General features: G+C 41.2%; 1 protein-coding gene across 1 annotated transcript in view; it reads left to right on the forward strand.

The window, feature by feature from the left end:
• WNK2 (WNK lysine deficient protein kinase 2) overlaps positions 1–17,017 on the forward strand; it is a 312,190-nt gene that overhangs the window by 119,588 nt on the left and 175,585 nt on the right. The window contains exon 3 of the mRNA XM_077452096.1: positions 13,750–13,922. Within this exon, the coding sequence (XP_077308222.1) occupies positions 13,750–13,922 (173 nt within the window). The remainder of the gene's footprint in view (positions 1–13,749; positions 13,923–17,017) is intronic.

The following is a 17,017-nucleotide window of genomic DNA, read 5'->3' on the forward strand; positions in this document are numbered from 1 at the left end:
CTCCATTCACCTCTATGAAACGGCAGGTGTAAATAGATTTGTGTCCTTTTACACCTGCCTACCTTCAATCAATCCCCTTCCATCAGGGTGGATCGGAGGACCCATAGAGTAGAGTGGGCTGTGTCCGTGTCCACGCTGCATGGACCTGTCATCCATCTGCTCTGCTCATTGTGGCCCGCGACTGGTTATCAAGTTGCTTAAGTGGCCCTCGCTCTTCAAAAGGTTGGGCACCCCTGCTCTAGAGAGTGATCATTGGTATAGAAAGGTTTAGGTAGTTACAGAATGTACAGTCTTCTGAGACTGAGGAAATGTTGGTAGATCTTGGTCAATTGTAGAGGATGGTCAGAAATCTCCACCTTGAGAAATGGAGATGATGATAAGTTTGAAGGAGCACAATCAATGGCTGTCAACCATAGTAGGTTGCAGAGAGGTGTCTTTTTAGCACAATAGGATAGGAACATTTCTTTGTTGCCTAACTGTGGCGGTTAGGAAGAATTTATGCAGAAAGATGATGTCCTGTTGAGTGGCTTCTAAGTGCTTTGGGAATATACACATTTCATACTATATAGGACATTTTTATGCACTGGCAGAGATGGCAATTGCCTAGAGAGTTGGCCTGCAACTAGACTTCTATGTGGCCTCCCTTCATGCTTATTCATGCTCACAATATTTTCTGTGGAAACTGGTGCCTTCACAATTTTGAAGCTGCACAGTGGTTGGCACTTTTGCTCCAACTTTGAGATCCAGGATTTGAATCTAACCTGGCACACTCTATCACAACCCAAAACCTAATGGTAAATGTTTTGCTTCTGCCATCCAAGCACTGCATCCGCAATCTCTGTAAATTAACTGGTTCCATCAAAATTGCTTTAGTTTACATTTAGAAAAACGAACGGTGGACTTCTTCAGTTGCCAGGAACAGATGTGAATGTATTTAAGAACTCTTTAAAGTGTATGATTATATTTCTTGTAGAGAATTCAGATCAGCCTGGGCCCTTACAACTCTAAAATGTATATCCTGGGAATTAATTTAGATTCAGTGAATAAAACTATATTAACTTCTCTGTTCTAGTCATTTGAAAAAGGTGTTCACCTCATTAAAGAAGGACCGTGATAAGTTGCATTTCTCACCTTACTGACTTACAATCACGCAGGTTTAGAAATAGAATGGATCACACAAGGAACATTTTAGTTTTTCTTTCTGAAGGTGCGATAATGGCACTTGTTATGCAATCTCCAGAGAAAAGCCTATCAAGGTGTCAAGAGGAAATGAAATCAAGTTCTCATCCATCTAATTCAAATTATCTAGTTCTCTAGGTAGAGGTTTTCTGCATAGTAGCTTTGGATATTATGTGTATATAATAAAATTGTAGGGGTTGTTTTTACCTTTATATGCCTATATGCTATTTCTTTACATCTATTCGTTTCCTGCAGAAAGTAAACATGTTATTAGCTTGTGAAGGTTTTAACTTATCTGACTTTATAGTAAAGTAGCTGTTCTTCATCCTTGAGGACTGCCCAACTTTGAGAAGAGCAAAGAGGATTCTTTGGCACCACATGACCAACCCAAAGATTATGGGTGGAAGAGGGGCACTAAACCTAGTTTATGTATTTGTGTGTCTGGAAGCGCACATGGTTTTAAAGCGACTATGGTGTTTTTATTGTCTTAACTCAAAACCTTTTTTTTTTTTTTTTTTTTTTTTAGAAAGGGAGGCTTAAGTTCACTTTTTCCGTGTGTGTGTGTGTGTGTGTGTGTGTGTGTGTTTTTTTATTTTTTTTGTGTCTCTGGTTCATTGAGAAGAGTTTTCTTCACTTCTTGTCTTGAGACTTAATAGAAAGTGAGAGCAGATCCCTACAAAGTGCAGGAAATCCTCTCTAACCGTCCAATCGCATAATAACGTGCTGTGTTATGCCTTTCTTTAAGATGAATTGCGTTCGTTTGAAGGGGTTGCCCAATGCACCAAACGCATCAAGGAAAGTGCATGTAGCACTTTTGGCAAAGCACATTAGTCAGCAAGGTGTGTTATGGTGTCATTTAGCAGTGCAATGGTGTGAACAGGCCCTTGGTTATGCCATAAAGTAGTGACTTTTAATTTGTGATCGTACTTTTTCTGTAACGTGATTTTATCCACAACGGATGTTCATATAATAGAATTATAGAAGGAAGAAACGGGAACCTTGAACCTTACCTGGTTTTTGTATGCTGCATTTTACCAGCATGAATGTCAGGACTGCTGTGTGCTTTCATATCTATATATACCGCATTTTACCATTTATCAAAGTCAGGGCTGCCATTGTTTTTCTTTGTAATACATTCGTAAGAATAACCTAGGAACTGTTTTTTTAATGTTTTACATTGTTCTACAATAACCTAATGGTAGAAGTGCAGTGAAAAAAAACAGTTTTTAATGCGGCAGAGGCGGCCGTAGTGGCATATGGCAATACTGATAAAGGGAATTGGTGTCATGGTGATTTAAGTGATAAACCATCAAATTCATTTTAACTGCCTAAAATATGCTTTTTGTGGCTGAACTGTGTATGAAAACATACATATAATGTATGGCCAGCCTTACCAACCTTTTTTTTTATTCTCATGTAACTCATGTTATGATCATCATATACCCCCCGGTCACTGGCAGGGTTCTTATGTTTCTATTTAGTACCATTAATTTAGGGTTATGTTTTTTTTGTCAATGAAAGGATCTATAGTGGTCACCACCTCAGCGTGTCTGCCTTTGTTTCCAAAAAGGAGGTAACATTCAAGTCTTCTCTCAGGATGAGACCAGGACACTGCATTTCTGGAAAGATAAACAAATCTGTTCTGTACTTAGCCTGAAAAATTAAAAGATGATTGCAGCCAACACATACTGAAGTAGTGCATAATCCCCTCCCTTCGGAGACTGGGCCGCAGGGCAGTAGTCCAACATAACTATCCCAAACACCCCTCCAAGATGACCACTGCCTTACTAAAGAAGCTGAGGGTAAAGATGATGGACCGGCCAAGCATGTCTCCAGACTTAAACCCTATTAAGCATCTGTGGGGCATCCTTAAACGGAAAGTGGAGGAGCACAAGGTCTCTAACATCCACCAGCTCCGTGATGTTGTCATTGGGGAGTGGAAGAGGACGCCAATGGCAACCTGTGAAGCTCTGGTGAACTCCATGCCCAGGGGGGTTAAGGCAGTGCTGGAAAATAATGGTGGCCATACAAAATATTGACACCTTGTTCCTAATTTGGACATTTTCACTTTTTTGAGATACTGTAATGTAAAAATTTTATGTGGGGAGATTTGTTCTCTCGCTGTATCATCTGAGGCTTTTCTCTTCACTGGGCATATGTGAGGGTTTACATCCACTTTAACCACTTAGGCCTGGAAGGTTTTACCCTCTTAATGACCAAGTCATTTTTTGCAATACGGCACTGTGTCACTTTGACAACTGCATGGTTGTGCAACGTTGTTTAGCGCCAAGGTGTCATTGGGAGATTTTGACAGATTTTCTGTATTACAAGAAGTGGTAATGGTGGAACGTTAAAAGCCAGGAATGTGTGATGCAGGATTTTCAGTATACGTTGTGAATAGAAAAGACCTCCAATAACGTATCTTTGCATTAACAACTTCAACCCTGGAAGGATTTACCCCCTTAATGACCAGGTCATTTTTTGCGATATGGTACTGCATCACAATTCCTGTAACTTGCGCGGTCATGCAACGATGTACCCAAACAAAATTGATGATGGTTTTTTTGTTTTTTTCCCCACAAATGGCTTTCTTTTGGTGGTATTTGATCACCTCTGTTTGTGCTATATGCTAATGCTATAATACATATCCATAAAAATAAAAAAAAAGTAGACATCTGTTTAGGCCAATATGTATTCTGCTACATATTTTTGGTAAAAAAAAAATTGCAATAAGCGTATATTGGTTTGCGCAAAAGTTATGTTGTCTAAAAAATGGGGGGGAAGCATTATGGCATTATTATTGTCATTTTATTTTTATTTTTCCTAGCAATGGCGGTGATCAGCGATTTTTTATTTTTTTTTTTTTTTTTATTTTTTTTTTTTTCTCTTCACAATTATTACAGTGATCAGAGCTAAAAATGATCACTGTATAAATGACACTGGCAGGGAAGGGGTTAACACTAGGGGGGCGCTCAAGGGGTTAAGTGTGTCCTAGGGAGGTCTTTCCAACTGTGGGGGGGAGTGGACTGACTGGGAGTAGAGAGATCGCTGTTCCTGATCACTAGGACCAGACAATCGCACTGTACTCCCATGACAGAATGGGGATCTGCTTTGTTTACATTGAAAGATCCCTGCTCTGCCTCTGAGTAGCGATCGCAGGTGGCCGGCAGACATCATGGCCTACGTACCTGCTCATCGGCTCCCCCCACTGTGCAGCGGGAGCTCGCGGCCAGTGTCTCGGGCACAAAACAATATAGGGGGTTCGCGCAGTGGGCCTGCCCTGCCACAGTATATATGCTGTGGGCAATCCTTAAGTGGCTAAAGGCTCTTTCTGTACTGCTGTCTCTCTTCTGTTTATTTGACCAAGCGTGTCCTGTGCCCTTCCCCTCTCCCCCACATTTTGTTTCCTGTTGTGAGAAATAAAACTTTTTGTTCAAGCATAAAAGTGACCGGTGCCCATCTTTCTACCTTGTACACCACCCACAATGCCTAATAACCTGCACCCTGAGGGAAAATGTCAGCCCTTCCTATCTGGGGGCTGCCACCATGCCACTGGCTGTCAGGGGGCCGCTGCAGTTATAAAAGTATTGAAAACCAATTGTAATCACAATACTAACCCTTACCAACATGCGTAAGGTTCTCTTCATATTTTACGTGCCTAAACCCTTTAGTTCTGGTGTGTCTTTTGATGGTCAAATGTTGTATGTATGAACGTTACATGATTTCGATCTCCGCAATTTGTTGCATTGTGTGCCTACTTATTACTTGTCTTCTGTAATATTGCCATTCATCATTTCCCTATTCTCCTTTATGAATGTAGATGTAAAACTATCACTTATTTCACCCCTGCAACAATCTCATTCTCGCCTATTCTCATTATGCGTCCAGCTTTTCAGTTGCATTTCTATACCACCGATCATTCTGTGCTCAATGAAAAACGCTAGCTATAAATATCATTGGCATTGTATAACCAACTAGCCTTGAATTGGATCTAAAAATGACTTGTCTGTTTTCTGGGTCAGGGCTTTAATGTGCTCAAGGCAATCTTTTACAGTCGTAACTGCTTTATTATATTGTGTTTGTAGGCCTTGTTGGAGGAAACAAATGCTTTATTTTGCTTTACTTTAAAGATTATGTAAACCTAACATTTCATATTCTTTATATGCGTCTGATGTACAATGTAATTGTATGAAAAAGTACCGTGTTCTCTCTGCATTGCTTTATTTTGTGTAGAATCCCTCTTCTTCCTGCCAGTCATCTTGCTTTCCCATCAAAAATGGACCACACTAGGCATAAGCGCACAGCTTATTCAGTTTTTGGCTGTGCTTGGAACTCCGCCTGCTCTCCTCCAATCTTCAGAATTAGTGTTAGACAGGGCCAGATAGGGACCATAGTCATTGCAAGGGAAGAGGGTCCAGGGGCACGTGGCTTGGTGAGCATTAGAAAAAAGTTTAGCAACCTAGTCTTTAGTAGCAGGGTTAAAAGCCAAGTTTGCTTTAAAAAACAAAACAAATGCACATTTGCAGGGGAAAAAAAGGTGTATTCATTTTTTTTTCCAGAGCCTGCACAGCATTGCACCCATGATTAGGTGCAATGCCAGGATCCTGCAGAATCTTGGTATAGCAATCTGCCTGTACCCCCCATAGGGGCAGTTACTGGAGAATAGGAAGATCAATAAACTACTAGAGCGCTCACTAGCGCCCTCACAGTTCATTCAGAACTACAAGCCATCTGTCGCAGTGTCTGATGGTAGCTGTAGTTCATGCATTCACAGAACTCCTCCATTAATGAAAGATGAGGCCATGTGGGCAGAAGATCAGAGGGGCGCAGATTGGTGCTCTTTGGTAAAATGTTACATCATAAATACAGGTGCAATATGTAGCTTGTTATCAAAGGTGAACGTATCCTTTTAAATAAGGGAAGTATTGAGTGTACCTGTAGCCATGCAGTGTTAACTGGGGTAGACAGCAGTACAGTGGAGATTCCATCACAAATTGTATCAATCTTACTTTTTAAGTGATTGGCAATCTCCTGGGCAGTGTGCAAGTTGGTGGGTGGTGGCGGTGGAGGACAAAGATAGAAAAGAGCTGATGGGAACTGGATGAGAAGCAGAAGTTGAAGTCTAAGACTGTCTTACACCACAGATGCCAAAGTGTGCAGCTATGTTGTTTTGAGACTTCTCTTGTCTGCTTGCGAAGGTTGTAGCGGTCATTCTGTGCGGTCAGTGAACTGTTGTAATCTAGGTTGGGGCAAGACAGGGGTGAGATTTTGTCAGAGGTGGTCAGTAACAAAATAGAGACAAGGAGGGTTAAAGTGGCAAAGGGTTTCTACGGGTAAATGTTAAATGGTTGGAGGGAGAGGAGGTGGAAGAAAGGGAGACGGTATACTTTATAAGCTAGTGATCACACAGAGGATGCACAGAATGCATAGGTAGGAGAACACAAAGGTCAAGGGTGTTGCCATCAGAGTGAGTGGAAACATGTATCCATTGCTTCAGGTCCAGGGATGTTGAAGTGTTGAATTGAAGATTATGAGAATTTCAGGAGAGAGAGAGAGAAACTAGGGTAGCCAGGCAGAGACGTCTTCAAGTTAGGTTGATACCAGTCCTGGAGGCTGGTAGATCACAGCAATTCTCAAGGATTGTCATGGTAATCATATGCCCAGGGACCACATTGATTGGTTCCCAATTGTTAGTGTAATAGACCATTAGCCATCAGTAACAGTGCAGTCTCTAAAAAGATGGATGAGGCCCCTCATAATGGCTGGTGGTGTGAAGTAACCTAGAGTATAATTTTACTTTTGCAGTCACATTTGAGAGAGATCTATCTATCTAACACCATTCACAGAGCGCCTTGCTATTTTCTCCAAGAATGCAAGGTGTTTTCTAATTGGATGAGGTGGCGGTGTTCTCAGAATGTCGACTGTACCACACAAGTCACCTCTAGTTTTCACTAAGCAGCAAGGCAGCCACTTGACATGGGACCCGGGAGCTAGCAGTGATCACTGTAGTAACCTACTACAGTGATTTCCAGGAGGACTTGGGACTATATTGAAAAGCAACTCCCGAATGTGTATTTTAGCAGGTGCCTGAAGTTCAGATTTAACTGACCAATGTACATGGACTTTGTTACACTGTATTTAGAAATTCATCAAACATTATAATATAAAAGGGATTCATTCAATCCAGCCTGTTCCAGTACAAAAGCCTTGGTGGACAGATGTGTGTAGCTTTCACCAGCAAATTAAAGAGCCAATGTTTTCTCTGGGGCAAGCATAAGTGTAAAGCAGGCAGTGCTTTTTAGAAACCGTAACCAAATTAAGTTAGCATTGATGAGTTACTGGAAGCAGAATGAGAGACTAAATTTAAGAGTTCCAAATATCCTATACATGGTAGGGTTTGTAATGCATCAAATTCCCAGAACTGAAAACCATTACTGCCCATGAAACAAATCAGGTATCTAAGTAAACTATCACTGGTCTAATAAAACAAAATTTACCTGCTATAGTATACCAGTCATTATATTGTTTAAAGAGTATCGGTCACAAATGTTATATAAATATTCAGTCAAGTATGATTGTGCAGCCATTTGTATGAAAATTGTATATTTACCCCTCATTTAAAGTGCTTGTAAACCTCAGACATAAAATATGAACAAAGCATATCCCTCTGTAGTGTGTACTTGTCTCGGTTAGTCAATTTTGTGTGCTGCTTGGTTCCTCTATCAGAGATCACTTCTGAAGTTTTCCTGACACCAAGAGAAAAAGGGTGAGGAGGGATCTCCCAGCTGATTGACAGCCTTAGCTTGGTTATTGTGTGCCGTGTGGAGGGGGGTATGCCCCTTCCCTCCAGCATTCAGAGCTCTCCTCACTGAGCTCTGCAGAGTGTAGCTTCAGCTTCCCATCCCCCTTTTTTTTCTCAACTCTCAGACCAGCTTTATAATTCAGCACTTTAAACAGATGTAGAGAAGGAAGGGATGCAGACTAACAGGGTGCTACTTGTGTAGGAGGATTGGTTTCATCTATGTGCATCACCAGAGGCCAGTCACTTCACTGGGTATATGTGAGGGTTTACAACCACTTGAACATTTTCTGTGTCTGACACAACAGCTTGAGTCAGAGGCTAAAAGGTCAACATAAATTTAGGCACTTTTTTTTTTTTTTGGATAGAGTAAGGTAGAGGCAGACCCTTTGTCAAGATTTTACTGTGGTCTGTGTCCTCAGTTGGGAAAATCAATACTGAATTTGTCCTAGTGACCACTGACCACGAGACTGGAAGTGAGGAGTAATCCAAAGTTTTAGACTGGTTACTAGAGCAAGTGGCGAGGAAGTCTTAAATGGGACACTTATTCCCACAATAGGAACAAGTGTTCTTCTGGCATATTCCCCAACTCTATAAAACGTGCGCTGATCACCCCCATACTTTAAAAAATAAAATAAAAAACACCTTGCTGGATCCCACCAATATCATCCTACTACCCATCTCCTTGCTCCCCTTTACTTAGAAGCTCCTTGACTGCCTGGTCTACAACAACCTGAGATACCATATCTTGATTTTGCCCTCAACACTCCACAAACTGCTCTTCTAAAACTCAAACTATTTAGTAACGGCTAAAATCAATGGTGGTTATTCTTTACAGCTACTCTTGGACCTCTCTGCTGCCTTTTGATACAGTTTACCACCCCCTCTTCAAATAAAATGCCACTCTGTTCGTCTTTGTGACTGTACCCTGTTGGTTTTCATCCTGCCTATCCCACTGTACTTTGTGTCACCTACAATTGTATCTTCTCCTCTCTCCTTTTTCCAGCAGGGTTCCCCAAGGTTCTGTTCTTGGACACCTCCTCCTTTTCTTAATCTGCACCTCCTTCCTGGGCCAGCTGATAGACTCCCATGGCTTTCAATGTAATATCTATGCTGATGATGCTCAAATCTATGTTTCTACCCCTCAGCTTACTCCATCAGTCTCCTCACCCATTACTAATCTACATACATATCAGTCTGGATGTCACACCACTTCCTCAAACTTTAATGTCTCCAAATCCAAGCTCATATTTCTCCTCCCACGTGCCCCTTTCCTCCCCTTCCCCCTTCACTACCAAGATCGCTGGCACATCTATTAGCATATCACCTGCATGCCAGGGGACAGGCTAATAGTCCAGGGTGATCCTGGACTCTGAATTCTCCTTTCAGCCCCATGTACAATCATTGTCCAAATCTTGCCGTCTCAGCCTCCACAACCTCTCCAAAATAGGCCCCTACTTAACCAACGACACCAAAAATCTTCTAATTCACTCCCTGGTTCTCTTGCTTCAATTACTGCAACTCCCTCCTCCATTGGATTTCCTTTTACATAGGCTATCCCCCCTTCCACATTACTAACCGTTCAGTGTCTGCTACCCCTCTCTGCCAATCCCTCCACTTGGCTTCTGCTCCTCCAACAAAGACAATGCAAAGTACTAACAATTTACAACATACAAATCAATTAAAACTATAAAAATGGGCCCCCCTGCAGGTTGAAGTTATAATGTACTAGTATGCGCATACTAGTACATTATGGCAGACTTGCCTGTACACAGAGCCCTCCATCGCAGCACTGTTGCAGCTCCCTGGTGCTGCCATCTTTACCCGGTCTTCCTTTTTGGTTCACAGGCTTTGGCTGTATGAATGGGTGGGGCCGCAATGACGTCAATCCTGCCAATGCCTGTGAGCCCTTGGTTGCGGCACAGAGCTCTGAAGATATGGCATGGTATGCCCTCCCTTCAGAGTGCATATGCCAGTAACATTCACACAGCATGCAGCCAGTGACATCTCCTAAACAGTGCAAGTTTATTAGCTATTATAGGCTTACCTGTAGGTACAAGTTCAAAAGTGAAGTTTTAGTTCCACTTGAAAGACATCTAGGCAGCTAACATTACCCAAAGGGGATGAACACAGCCAGCTCCTATATTACTCCGTTACCTTTCTACAATGGTCCTTATCTGATATGACAATTACTATATGGATGTATCTGTATCCAGAATATGCAAAGAAAAAATTAAGCAACTACTATTTAAAAAAAATGTGCACTACATTTGCTTTTCCCTTTGAATAAAACAAGTACCTCAATGATTTGGTGGGAACGCTGTGGTAGCAAACATAGATTTGCATAGCAGTTTTGGAAGGCATTATGGGCTAGCTGCTGTTGAAGCTGATTTTCTGGTTGGCTTATAAAAGTGTTGAGTGGTCGTTTAGTCTATGCAGGGTGTATAGCAGAGGAACACTTGTCTCATTCCTCGCTCTTGCAAGCTTTTTCTTTTCCAGTCCCAGGATGGACAACAGGTCCCAGGAAGCTGCTCATCTTCCCTTGCTTTTATGCAGACTCTCCCTCTCCAACATGTTCATGTATAATGCAGGGTCAGTGGTCCTGTATTATACGGAACTACTTTGAAGGCCTGTCTACATTCTCGGGCTAGAGCAGGATGAGGGGTGGGTGTCTAAGTCATTGACCTGGAACAAGCATATTGAGAGTCCCAACTCCTGACCTGCACACTTGAGCTGGCTAAGTGATTTAAATTACTCTGAATCTTCTGGATCGGTATGACCGCCATGAAACTAGCATGTTAAAATAGGCCAGAAGTTGCAGCCTACATATTTTTCTTAGTATGGGTTTTCTGTTAGGTTTGGCTGTGTGGGTAACAGAATTGGACTGGCCCATCATAAGGACCAAATGACCCTCTAGTAGGTCTCGCGATTTTGGAATTCTTAAGAACTTCATGGCCACTCTCTACCATTTAACGTTTTGCATCCACCCAGTTACTCAGTTTCTTCATTCTTAAACAGACCAACTTGTCCTAATATCATAGGTGATGTATATAAAAGTAATTATTTGGGTTCACAGTTCCCTCTCTGCCTGGCTCAGAGCCCTTTCTGCATGTTCAAAGTAATTGGTGACAAACTGCCTGGTGTCTGCTTCACATGAAAATGGGATTCCACACGTTTAACAGCACCGTTCACAGTAAAACTGTTTCTAGTTTATTAGTATTATAATACAGGATGGTGCCAACAGTTTGCGCAGTGCTTTACAATATGAGGGCAGACCGTACAGTTACAATACAATTCAATACAGGAGGAATTTGAGGGCCCTGCTCATTAAAGCTTACAATCTAAAGGGTATATAAGGGTGGGAGGGGAATGGTGAAACTAAAGGAAATTACAAAAGACACTTGCAAGAGGAAAAAGGAGAAGCATTTACCTCATTAGTGGTTGTGAACAGTAGAGATATGCCTTATTTTATATTGAAAAGCACAATTTATATGCTTCTTTTCTCATCAACTGCCCATTCCTAAAAGCCAGCTATAGTCATCACATGTCCTATGATCCAACTAGAGATCCTACACTTATCCAAGTTAAACAAACCAGTTTATGTAATATTCTATAGTGTCTTGTAACATGCAAGTGGTCACTGATAGTATTTTGGCCAGCGTGGAAAAGGGGACTAGTTTCTAGTAGTTTCTTGGAACATGGCGATGATGGTGGATTGCAGATAGGGTCCACTATCCTGTAGATCAGGGGTCTCCAAACTATGGCACTCCAGTTCAGGAACTAAAATTCCCATCATGCCTAGTCATGTCTATGGATTTCAGAGTTTGAGTGCCTCATGGGACGTGTAGTTCCACAAAAGCTGGAGGACCATAGTTTGGAGATCCCTGCTGTAGATAAAAACAAAAGAATATTTTTTTTCTATCTGACCCCATTTTATTATGGTTTCTAAGATTAAAGATACTAATTAGATTATCAAAATCAAATCGCTCCTACTTGTAGTTGGCCACATCCATTTTTGCATCCGCACGTTGCTCTGGGGTGGGCCTTCACCAAATTCTCAATGAATTCTCAAGGTGCTCATTGGATATTGCGGTTCTAATTTTGCCTTTTTGTGTGTTTCATCCTTGAAAATAGTTGTTCACAAATGGGTGCTCCCTAAAACTGATGACCTAAATAAGGTGTGATAGTGAAGAGTGGGAGATTTTTCTTTAAGAAGATAAATCGTCAAAGTCCGGTACAGAGACGCTGAAATTTTTCTTTGGTCACATTTTGTTTGCAAAGTGTAAATACATTTTTACAAAAAAAGAAATGTAAAAATAAAAGTTTTTAAGTGAGTTTATGATTTTGTGTTGGGCCCCCACCCATAGTCTTCTTGGGCCACAGGTTGGACACCCATGATTTACACTATGAACTAAAAAATATACCTAATTAGTGCCTTCGCCACCTCTCTCCGTTCCTTAGGCCTAGCAGAGAGCTATAGGAGGAAGTAGAGATTCTGTTGGGGGAAGCTAATGGTGTTCCATTTTCCTCATTCGAGGCTTCTCCATTGACTTTAAGAGAAACTATAGCAGAAAAGAATATTGAGTTATTGAATTTATGCTGGATATTGATATGATACTTGGTGGTATTGGGATATGAGTGTACTTGCGCTCATGTTTTTTCATGTTGTTTTTTTTTAATTTTTTTATCAATAGTATTTTTTTTTAATTTCAAGACTATCATTAAAAATGTTCTTAAACGGGCGGGTGTAATAAATTATTTGCTCAGTGTGTCAGATATGCTAGGTATGAGCGGTTTATTCTTATATATAAAATGTTAAATTGTAAATTTTAGTAATCACGTGTACTGACAAGGGGTCCTGAGACCTGAAAAATATTTCAAGGTTTTCTCAGGAAAAAAAAATTGAGAGGCTGGTTTATAGAATCCTTTTTAAAATATTTTCTCCCCCTTCTTTTTTTTTTTTTCTGAGAATGCATGCAAGCATAAAAGAAGGGAAGGGCAGTAGTAGAGCTCTTTTAAAAAAGGAGAAAAACCTAAAATTGCTCTTGCTGGATTTACAACTCCGCATTGTACTGCATTTTTGCAATGTGCATGGAGAGTACTTTTGGCGTTCAACCTAATAAACTGCTAAGCTGTAACTGCAACAGAAATCCCACACCCATATTTAAGCAACTCTTGATTTTAACTTCTGAGCTCTAATGCTTCCACAGCCTATATTTATGAAAAATGGAGAAACCCCCTAGATGTAGGACTTTATAGGTACTACCATATTCACATACGTAGAAAAATATGTAAAAAAATAAATTTATTATACAAAGAAATACATAGTTACAATATCACAGAAACATATAAATAATCAAGGATGCATAACAATACACAAAAAATCATCAGCCTATATTTATGGACCAATAGTGACACTCTGGATTTGAGGGACTTTCTACACTCCATAGTAATACTATATTGCTGTTAAGCATCTCTTGTTTCCCTTATGATTTAATGACTTTGTGTCATTTCTGTTGCCAGTTGAGTACTAGTATATGAGCCCAGTGACAGACAGATGTGAAAATTATATAAACTATGAAAAATGGTAACTTAATAGTGCAAAATACTTATCTTTCAATAGTGATTACTTTAGGCAGTCTTCTCAAACGTTCTATATTTTGCTTACGCAACCCTTCATGGATTGTATATGTATCAGATTGTTTTGATGTTTCTGAAATAATGGGGTACTCAATACATTGCAATGACTCATCTTTTGTTACATTCTGCAGGACCGTAAATTAACAAAAGTTGAGAGACAGAGATTTAAAGAGGAGGCGGAAATGTTAAAAGGTTTGCAACATCCAAACATTGTGAGGTTTTACGACTTCTGGGAATCCTGCCTGAAGGGGAAGAAATGCATTGTCTTGGTGACCGAGCTCATGACATCAGGGACACTGAAAACGTGAGTCCAGATAATGCAGACTAAGTTGTTAAAGAGCCTGTAATCTTAAAGCGGAGTTCCAGTCCCCCAATCATTTTTATTTTTAAAAAAAGACTCCTCTGTACTTGTCTAAACATATGAATTAACATTTAGAATCTCATGTGTGGTAGTTTTTTGTGTATGATAAAATTTGATTACTAACCAGATCTCGGAAGCAGGCAGGTTCCATGTTAGCTATGGGCCTCCGAGACCCTCTTATTTTAATTTCCAGGATTTCAGTGCAGCTGGCTACCCAGCATGCACCTCTTGATCTTTCGCCTGCACAGCAACCTGAGCCGATATGCTCCACTTCCTTCTGGCAGATGCAGTTCTTTGAAAATGGGGCCTAACTCCTCCCGTTCTTGCCATTGGTAAAAGCATTCACACTGCTTTTAACATACATTGCAACAATAAAAAAATTGGTGGAACTCCGCTTTAAACCGCCTTTTATATTGATGTCAAAGATTAAAGTATGGTCTTTATGGTCAGTTGCAAAACAAGTTTGCAAATATAATGCACAATTACATTTGATTTCAAACGTTCAACATTGGAGCTCCAGGAATTATATTCTTTCCACACCTACGTTAGTCCAGCTTGGCTCGGTGTGAGTGTCCATATCTGATTCAGAGGGGCACTTGCTGAAAATCACAGTAGTACTGTAGTCTACGCTACATTCAGTGATTGGTCGTGATCTTCCGGGTGCCGCTCCAATGGCTTCCTCTCTGCACACTGAACATGGGGTTGCTCACTCAGCACTGCCATCATTTAGAGAACATCTTTGTTATATTTTAAAAGAATACAAGGTGTGTTCGCCTCGTGTTCACTGAAAATAAATACAAGGCATGGCACCAGAACTGACCAAGTGATCAACCCTTCAGTTTGCAAAGGGGAAGCCGCTGAAGCAGAACTCAGAAATTCACATCTATCACTCTATACAGTGCAGACTACTACAATAACTTGTAATCAGATCTAGAAAATGACACCAATCAAACCTGGAGTAATGCAAGTATGGAAAATAACATGCTTAAGACACAGCAACAAAGAAAGTAGTTATTGTAATCTATACCACAGGACGATGTTGCTAAATACTGACATATTGAGTGCGCAAACTTTTTTGCACCTCAACATTTCTAAATGACTTTTGTATCCAGCTAACTCAGACATGCAATTGGGGCTGGATAGGCTAATGGCAACCACACTTTGAACTATAGGAACATACAAACCGGCCAAGCAGTGGTGGCTTCTGGCAGCCTGTCCTCTATTTTGTACAGGTTTCTGGCCATGACTGTTTGCACAGTTTGATTTGTACAGTGTCCGTGTCCACTCATGAGAATTGATTTTTGTAAACAATTTACTGTGCCCACTGTCCTAAAAGGAGGACTAATCCTTTTATCTTTAGGATATGTGATGGTCAAAAGAGATGCGACTACATTCTGGTTTAAAACTTTAGTCAGAAAATTAAGTCCTTATAGATCATTTCAGGCTGGCCCCTTTTTGTAGGTATAGCTTTGTAAATCATTAAAAATAAGTGCCTATACTGTTTAAAATCCAGTAATTCGCTGTCTCATCCTGCTCTGCACATGCTCAGTTCTCCTTTTTAGCATTGTACTGAAAATCAGAGTTACTAGAGGGGATGATATGCTGACAGCCAAAAGATTTACTGCTGCTCAGGTGCTCTCTGCTTCAGCAAAATGGCAGCATCCAGCAAGAAGAAACAGGAGCACTGCTGGAGGCAATTTACAGCGCACACTGATTTTGGTAGCATAATTATTCAGGTGGAATGTATGTTCTGGGTATGCGTTTGCAATGGGTAGTTATGAGTAAAGTTTCACATTAAGAGAGGTTTACAGTGCTATATATTTTTGGAAAGGTTCAGGTCATTGGTAGGTCTATAGATTTCATAGTAACACAGCTTTTTAACCTACAGGCAGTCCCCGAGTTACAAACATCCAACTTGCAAACGACTCCTGCTTACAAACGGAGGGAAAAAACAGGAAGTGAGAGGAAATCTGTCCCTAGGAAGGAAAATTCACTCCTCTAATGCTCTAGTACACGACACACGACCAGACTTTTCGACGTACTAGGTCCAATGGAATGAATTCGTCGGATATTACAATCGTGTATGGGCTCCAGCAGACTAACCCCCCCCCCCCCCCCCCCAAAAGTCAGACAGACCAAGAAATAAAACACGTTTCAAATCTTTCCGATGAACTTGAGTCCGGTCGAAAAATGCTAGTCCGAAGGACGAAAAACCAACAATAGGGCGGCTATTGGTTATTGGCTATGTGTGCTTGTGTGGCCAAGTCCATCAGACCTAGTTCATCAAAGTCAGGTCGTGTGTACGCGGCATTAGAGTTATCGTGGGAACCCCCAAAAATTTCCAAAATCCAATTGTCATTGGGATAAAGTGAGGTGAAATCTTCTGAACAGGGGCACAGACCGCAAAACAAAAGTTACAGGGTTGTTGACCCTTCCCTATGCTATCCAAAAAACCTATAAGATTATTTTTTTTTTTTTTGGCTGGAGCTACACTTAAAAAAATGTACTTGTTCCGACTTGCAAACAAATTCAACTTAAGAACAAACCTACAGAACCTATTTTGTTTGTAACCCGGGGACCGCCTGTATTTATTTTCTCTTAGGGGGCGGGGGGGTGGGGGTGATGGTAGTTTAACCACTTAAGGACCGCCGTATTGCCATTGTACGTCATCACAATGGCACAGGCAGGCACAAGCACGTAGATGTACGTGCCTGCCTTCCAGCGGGTGGGGGGTCCGATCAGACCCCCCCCGCTGGATACGGCGGTCCGGTTCGCTGCAGAAGCGATCCGTGATGAGGGGATGGCCGTTGGTTTCTGGCCACCCCCTCTGGATCGCTCCTGGCCAATGACGAACTTCCTCCCACTGTGTATTGTTTACACAGGAAGGAGGAAGTGATGTCATTCTCCTCGGGGCGGTCTTTTTGACCGGACTACGAGGAGAAGACTAAAAGTAAGTGTGCACCAACACTACACTGACATGTAGGTACACACAGGCACACAAACCCCTCCCCCCCCGCAGTCACAGTGTCACTGATTGC

This window comes from Lithobates pipiens, unplaced genomic scaffold, assembly GCF_037356315.1.
Source record: "Lithobates pipiens isolate NorthernLeopardFrog02 unplaced genomic scaffold, aLitPip1_a1.2 Scaffold_23, whole genome shotgun sequence".
NCBI lineage: Eukaryota > Metazoa > Chordata > Amphibia > Anura > Ranidae > Lithobates > Lithobates pipiens.